This window comes from Octopus bimaculoides, chromosome 10, assembly GCF_001194135.2.
Source record: "Octopus bimaculoides isolate UCB-OBI-ISO-001 chromosome 10, ASM119413v2, whole genome shotgun sequence".
In the NCBI taxonomy this organism is placed as follows: domain Eukaryota; kingdom Metazoa; phylum Mollusca; class Cephalopoda; order Octopoda; family Octopodidae; genus Octopus; species Octopus bimaculoides.
Window position 1 is genome coordinate 93,052,506 of NC_068990.1, and position 8,589 is coordinate 93,061,094.

Consider the following 8,589-nt stretch of genomic DNA (forward strand, 5'->3'; position numbering starts at 1 on the left):
CTGCGCGCACAACGCTAGCGAAAAACCGGAGATGCATGTGGCCAAACAACGCAATCGTCTCATAACATGTTTGAATGTAATGTATACTTTATACAACATGGTCCACAGAGTTATCAGTAAGAAACCAAGTTACTACTTCTATCACTAAGAGAATTAGGGCATCACCTGGAATATTCCAGGATGACAGGTCATCTTTAATGTTTTCTGCCCCAGCAACGAGCATCTTGTCAATCCTATTGAAGAAAAGGCCGAGCGATAGGTTCTGTAGTGGAGAGAAAATTAATGTAATTTTCATCTTTTTTGTTGATGACCTTAAAACTATAAACGAATAATATTCTGGACATGAAGAGACAGAACTCTCAGGACATAAAAATGGTGTTTGGTTAGGATTGTCGACCAGATAAGGAATATGGATTCCAATCACCTGTCTATCTCCTCTATCTCCAACTATGAATGTTACTAATACTTCAGAATCGACGGAAATATACGATGCGATACACTGTTTCGTAGTACTGGTATATTCTACAAAACGAGAAAGACGCAGTCATTGGTTCATCATTCAGATGCATACAGAGATAAATAATTTTGCTTCGGTGGAATGATTAGAAGAGGTCTTCGCGGTCATTTTAAGACCAAAACCAGCTTCCTAACTTCATTCCTTGCCGAGATATCACATTCTGAAAGTCGCGAAACTTTGCCTGCGTTTTTCTTGGTTTCTAAGTTGTGACGCCCTCGACAGTCTGTTACTAAACGCCTTTGTACCTACGAGTTCTATTATCATAGGTGCACTTGAGGCGGCGAGTGGTATGTCGCTCGTCGCTATGTTCTGAGTTCAAATTCCTCCGAGGTCGACTTTGCCTGTAATCTTTTCGGGGTCGATAAATTTAGTTAATGGGGTCAACTAGTCCCCCTCTCCACAAATTCCAGGCCTTGTGCCTAGAGTAGAAAGGATTATCATAGGTCACTGAACCATTAAACAATTGATCCGCACAAAAGCTTTGGAATGCTAGGAGTTCTCCAAACGAGAACAGAGCAAACTGACTCGCTTTTTGCAAACGCGATCGATTAGAGATGCAACGAAAATTTGTTAAACATTTCATGGATTCTCCATTTGAAGTTATTGGATTGAACGCAAGCACGCAGTCACGAGTGCATAGGGAATACATACAGTCAGACATCCAAACACATGCACATAAACAGCAAGGAAGCACGCACGCACACTTGTGTACTAAAATAACATGCGCATCGAGTGAAAGTTTATACTCTTACATCTGTACAAACACTCGCTTACGCATGTAAGCACTCACATACAAATGAACACACGGCATCCAGTTCAGATATCCTCACATTCCAAGAGCTGTCTTGACTTAAATTCTAGAGCTTTGTTACTTTTGTAGTTACCCGTTTGAATTTGGTAAAGGAAAAACTTACATAAACCCCAAGGAAACACAGACACACACATCGATTTCTTTTTACATTTGTGTGACTCGAAGAAGATAAATCTATAAATATTGGTTTCAAATTATGGCACAAGGCTAGTATTTTCAGGGGAGGAGGTAAGTCGAGAAAATCGACCCCAATGCGCAACTGGTATTTATTTTATCGATCCTGAAAAGCTGGAAGGCAAAGTCAACCTCGGCGGCGTTTGATCTCAGAATGTGAAGGTGGGCGAAATGCCGCAGAGCATTTTACCCGGCGTGCTAACGGTTCTGCCGACTCGCCGCCCTTAGGTAAATCTATAAATATTTATTTCTTTATTGCCCACAGGGGGGGGGGGGCTAAACATAGAGGGGACAAACAAGGACAGACAAAGGGATGAAGTCGATTACATCGACTCCAGTGCGTAACTGGTACTTATTTAATCGACCCCGAAAGAATGAAAGGGAAAGTCGACCTCGGAGGAATTTGAACTCAGAACGTAACGACAGACGAAATACAGCTAAGCATTTCGCCCGGCGTGCTAACGATTTTGCCAGCTCGCCTCCCTGATAAATATTAACGTGTAGATTATTGGGTTAAGAAATACCTTTACATAGAAACATTTCGAAGTTTATAAATTCTTATTATGTAAATACGATTCTCACTGGTAAGAACAAAAGCCCATGGAATGGAAGCAGACAAGCTGAAAGGTTACTTGGTGCAATGGCAGAGTTTTGGTCATCCTTACAGAAGATCTGGGTTCGTCTTCCACAGCAGCATTCAAAGGTTATTTTTTAACCCTTTCTCCTGCATGGCCTCAGTCGTATGGCTGAAACAGATAAGAAATAAAATATTCTATACTCTATTATTCATAGCTTAATCTACTTCGAGTTCCACAATAAAAAGTAAACGATCCAGTTCAAATTTCTCGACGTTTCTAAATTCTTAAACGACAAACGCAAATACATTATATGCGCATATATGTATATGTATATGTGTGTGTGTGTATTCCTCTCTCTCTCTCTCTCTCACACACACACACACACACACACATATATGCATAACAAAGAACAGGAGTTACGTAGTCATTTCATTAGCTTACAGCTGTTTCTGCTTTAAGTAAATATGCACACAGAGCTGAGTGCTAGTTCGGCATCTTACAGCTCTCTCAAAGCAAAATGTGTGTGTGTGTGCGTGCGTGTGTGTGTGTGTGTGTGTGTGCGTGTGTGTGTGTGCGTGTGTGTGTGCGTGTGTGTGTGCGTGTGTGTGTGTGCATGTGTGCGTGCGCGTGTGTGTGTAGGTGTTACATCTTGCAGTAGACGGGCTGCATGCTATAACTCATAGAAGCACAAATATTAATGTCACGACAGTGTTGGATATCTCGAGACGGATCTAATTAAGATTAAGTGTAATCAAACATCGAAATATACAGGAAACAACGCAATCTCTCTTAACAGACAATCACACCGAAAGCAATCACAGAGGAATCTCGCAACAAGTCTAAGTGTGCGCGCGCACGTGAGTGAGGGAGTGTATACATGCATGAGTGTGTGTGTGTGGGTGTGGGGGGGAGTGTATTTTTTACTTGATTTAGTCATCTTGACTGCGGCTATGCTGGAGCACTGTTTTTAGTCGAACAAATCAACCCCGAGACTTATTCTTTTTAAGCTTAGTACTTATTCTATTGGCTGGTTTTGCCGAACCGCTAAGTTACGGAGACGTAAACATACCAACATCGGTTGTCAAGCGATGGTGGGGGTACAAACACAGACACACAAATATATACACACACATAAAGCTTTTGTAGAAGACACTAGCCCAAGGCATCACGCAGTGGGACTGAACCCGGAACCATGTGGTTGGTAAGCAAGCTACTTACCACACAGCCACTCCTGCGCCTATAAATATGAATGTGCATGTGTATGTGTATGTATGTATGTATGTATGTATGTATGTATGTATGTATCTATGAATGTATGTATGTATGAATGCGTATGTATGTATTTGTGTGTGTGTGTGTGCGTGTGCGCGTGTGCATGTGTGTGTAAAACAGACCGAAACGCATTCTACGCCTTGGCTTCTGCGTAAAGACACGTTTGCATATTTATAATATACACTCGTGCGTACAGATACGAAACAGATATGGCTGGGTGGTTAACAAGTTCGCTTGCAACCAGGTCCACCCTGGGGACCATCCACTGGGCCGAACCAAGGCATTGCAAATGAATCTCGTAAATGGAAACTGGTGGAAGAATACACACACACACGCACACACGCGCACACACACGAGAAAGAGAGCAGTCAAAAACGTATCCGCACCGGGCAAGACTTGTCTTTTCGATTGGCTGCCTTCAGCTCTCGCGTGCTCAGAAGCGGTCGTCTGCTGGTTACGTAACCGAGGTTTGGCCTTGATCGCTCCAGTCTGCTTTCTTATGTTACAGTGGCCGCTCCGCTGGAAGAACAGGGATTTGAGATCCGACTTCTCTTGTTGTGTCAGGGGCTGAAATTCATGACAGGCTTTCAGAACGAAACGGTGACAGCGCTTTATCACGTAGAAGTGTATCTGAAGGGATCGACAATAATGGCGTGACAAGAGTGGAAGAGGGAAGCGGACGGCCATGAACCTCCACCGCTGACGTGAAAATTCAACAAGCTCGAGAGATGGTTTTAGCAAACCGACGAGTGACCATCGATGAGGTACATGCGTTCTGTAAATTGGTCATGGGACCATAAATGGCTGCGCGGAAAGCTTCTGCTCCGATGGAATAAGCGAGGTTGTAGACCACTGGAAGAAATACGAGGAGATTGTGTCGAAGAAAGAGGTCACTGGTTCAATCCTTGCTTTTGTTTGAATTAATTATAGAAACCAGATTGCGTACAATCTTTGACTTACTCTTGTTTACACACACACACACACACACACATACACACACACACACACACATACACATACACACACAAACACACGCACACACGTACGTGTATGTGTATGTGTGTGCGTTTAATCTATATATACGTATAAATACTTCTAAAGCCATATGTGTGCCTTCATGTTCGTTCCACCACCATTTGACAATCGCTGTTGGTTTGTTTACGGCTCCGTAGCTTGTTGTTTCAACAAAAAGAGACCAATAGGGTAAGTACCAACAACTGGGGTCAATTTGTTTCGACAATGACCTTCAAAGCATTGCTCCAGCCTGGCGGCGATCCAATAAGTAAAAGAAAAGAATACATTAACCTTTTGTCTCTCTCTCTCTCTCCCTCTCTCTGTTTCAGTCTCTCTCTCTCTCTCTCACTCACTCACTCACTTACACAGGCACTCAGTACACGCACTCACATACAAACTCAATTTCTCTTTCTCCCTCTGACACACACGCACGTTTGCACTCTTTCATCCACACGCTTAAACACACACACACACGCACACACTGATAGACACACTCATACATACGCACGCACGCACACACGCATGCAATGCGCTCACACACACACACACACACACACACACACACACACACACACACACACACACACACACACACACACACACACACACACACACACATTGATTCAAACAAACAGGCCCACAAATAACCTCACTTATTGAACGTATGCACACTTACGTACCCATACACACACGCACGCACGCACGAAACCATTGACATAGCCGCACACATACACACACGCAAACAAAACAACGAGTGAGCCTCACTGATAACTTGATCCGCTAGAAATAGCAACTAACACTCCCTCAAATTCCACCCTACTTTCTCCATCCAGGAAGCACACATGCAGTGAGGTAGTCATACACTATGAGTGAATCGGAGGCAGGATGCTCACGGGCGGAACGGTTTTGGTTATAAGTCTTTTCGATCGGGGAAGATCCAGTAACATATTACATCACACACACACACACACACACTCACATACACACATACACACACACGCAAATACATTCTTAAATGAACTTCATTCGTATTTATTCGCTCATACACGTACGATACACACATACAAATACACGAACGCACGCACGCATACACACACACACACACACACATATACACACACACACGTATTCGCTTACAAGCCTGCTAGAAATAACAGCCGAATCTCTCTTAAATCAGACCCTACCATCTTAAATAAAGAGTGCACGGATGTAGTCCCAGGTTACACACACACACACACACACAAATATATGTGCATGCATACGCATACATACATGCATACATACATACGTACATACATACATACATACATAAACGTAACGGAGTGGTCAAGATTGACCTGTGGCTAAAGCACAACAAACACCGTGAAACATCTCATCCTCTTTTCCTCTCTCTCTCTCTCCCTCTCTCACTCTTTCTTATATACACACACACACCTACACACATACATTCACATACATGTACTACACACGCAATTTAGTAAATCATGTAATGCACACACACACACACACACACACACACGCACACGCACACAAACTACATATACACACATCCTTCCGTACGGTAACCAACACATACATTCGTAAATCTTACACGGAACGCTTAAATACCATAGTGAGCATAACACCACACACACACACACACACACACCGGCACGTACACACACTAGTTCGTCCGTCGCATAGAACTTTGAAGGCAGTCACACTCACACACACACACACACTCAAATACACGCGCGCGCTTACTAATAGCCAAAGCCACACACGCACACAACCACACTCATATATAATATATAACGATATACACGTATAGCAATAAATATATATATATACATACATATAAGTAGCGATAACCAGCTTTATTTACATACACACACATATGCACAGACACACACACATACACACTACGCACGGACGCGCGCGCGCATAGATGCACTCACAGTCTCACTCATGCATACATACACAATCCCGCATACCATAAGCTCAGCTACTCACATAGACACACACATTCATACAGCATTACATACGGCTACGAGCACAGCTACACTCACACACACACATACACACGCACACACCGCTGATATAAGAGCCACACTCACACATACACATTTAAACACAAACACCAATAGCCGTATCCACTAACGCACACATGTACATACAGCAACGTACACAAAGCCAAACACACACGTATATATATATATATATATATATATATATATATATATATATATATATATATATATATATATATGCATGCTTGTATATACCTATACGTACACATTTACAGACCCATAGGTGTATCCACACACGCACGCACACATACGTAAACGTATACACAGCCACGCATACGGCCATAAGCAGAGTCACTCATACAGCCACTCACACATCCACTCACTCACACACAAAAAGCCACATACATCCGTCAGTGTCGACAATCTATTTATTGTAAAGCTATGCGTTGGATACATGTGGCTGTCTGTCACTTGAAGTATCTCGAACACCATAACACAGCAACATGTGTGTTGTCAGTACACACCTGTGTGTCTCGTGTACACACCTCTAGACGGACATAACTTACCCAAACTCATATACATACATACATACATACATATATATATATATATATATATATATATATATATATATATATATATATGTATGCATGCATGTATGTTTGGATATGTACATGTTTGTATGTAGTATGTTTGGGTTTACGAGCGGAAAAAAAGAACTCAATACGTGACGCAGAGTGTATATAATATTTTCTGAAATTTGCTACTGGAGTTACTCAAAGGCCGAGGATTTCGTGTCAAGGTACACAACCTATATTTATACATATGTATTTATACATACAAACACACAATTTTTGCATGCATATCCGCACGAACAAGTATATATGCTAATGTTTTCATATACACACGCTTATGCACACACACATATATATTATATGTATGTATGTATGTATGTATGTATTTATTCGTATATGCATATGTACGTGCACACAACTATCTCGACTTAAGAGAAATAATAGCGTATACTTAAAACAACTCTGAACATAATACATATATACACAAATACAAACACTCACACACTCACAGACATTACACACACACACACACACACACAGTTCATTGCACGCACACGTTCATATACATATATCGTTATACATTTTATATTTTTACACACACGCACACATACACACACACACACACACACACTCCTTCAACACTCAGAAAAGAGAGAGAGAGAGAGAGAGAGAGAAGAAAGTAAAAAGAAAAAGAGAAAAGAGGAGAAAATAACAGATGAGAAATATAGTGTAGGTGGTGATGGTGGTGGTAGTGGTGAGAGGGAGAGAGAAAGAAAATGAGAGAGGGTGAGAGAGAGGCTTGTGTGGTTTTATTAGTTCAGTAGGATGTTGTTGAGGTTCGATTCTCAGTGCTGTCACGTTTAACCCCGCTCAGACAGATCACAGAACTAATCACAACAACAACCACACTTCATCCATCTTCCTATATACACCAGATTCAACGTGGATTTCTCAGTATTAACGGATAAACTACGAACTAACTTGATGGGTTGTGCACCCAGCATACGTGGGTCCCGACCTGGCTACTGTCGGGACCGAGCCGATGACTCGAACTCGTCACCGGTGGCCAGGTCACAACCGAAGTTAAGTCGCTTCTTCCCCATGTCACACGCGTTACGCTCCGGCAATTTACCCACGGATAACCCGGAGATCGACGAACCACCACCCAATGAACAGGTAAGTTTGTCTTTCTCGACACCTTTCTATATACGATGTATGTGTGTGTGTATAAATATATCAGTACCTTGCTGTGCACCTGTATGCATGCATTTAATTGCTATCATGTTCATATATGTATATACATACATACATACATACATACATACATACTTACATTCATGCATACATACACATGTATATATATAAACATGTAATGATGATGTTGCTACACATATATAAGCGTGCGTGTGTTTGTGTGCAGAAACACATGCATACACATATGGATGCATGTGTATATCTATCAATCTATTTATTATTATTCATCCATGCATAATATTTATATACGTGCATATGTGCACACGCACACACATATCTATATGCCTATATTGTTAATACAGTAATTTTTCGCGCGTACACACATATGCAAATATATGCTTATCTCTTTCTCTCTTTCTTTCGCTATATATATATATATATATAT

The 8,589-nt window shown here is 41.6% G+C and overlaps 1 protein-coding gene across 1 annotated transcript in view; it reads left to right on the forward strand.

The window, feature by feature from the left end:
• The first annotated feature begins 6,647 nt into the window (after window positions 1–6,647).
• LOC106876564 (high affinity cAMP-specific and IBMX-insensitive 3',5'-cyclic phosphodiesterase 8B) overlaps window positions 6,648–8,589 on the forward strand; it is a 288,850-nt gene continuing 286,908 nt past the window's right edge. Inside the window, exon 1 of the mRNA XM_014925160.2 lies at window positions 6,648–8,126. Within this exon, the coding sequence (XP_014780646.1) occupies window positions 7,935–8,126 (192 nt within the window). The 5' untranslated portion in view covers window positions 6,648–7,934. The remainder of the gene's footprint in view (window positions 8,127–8,589) is intronic.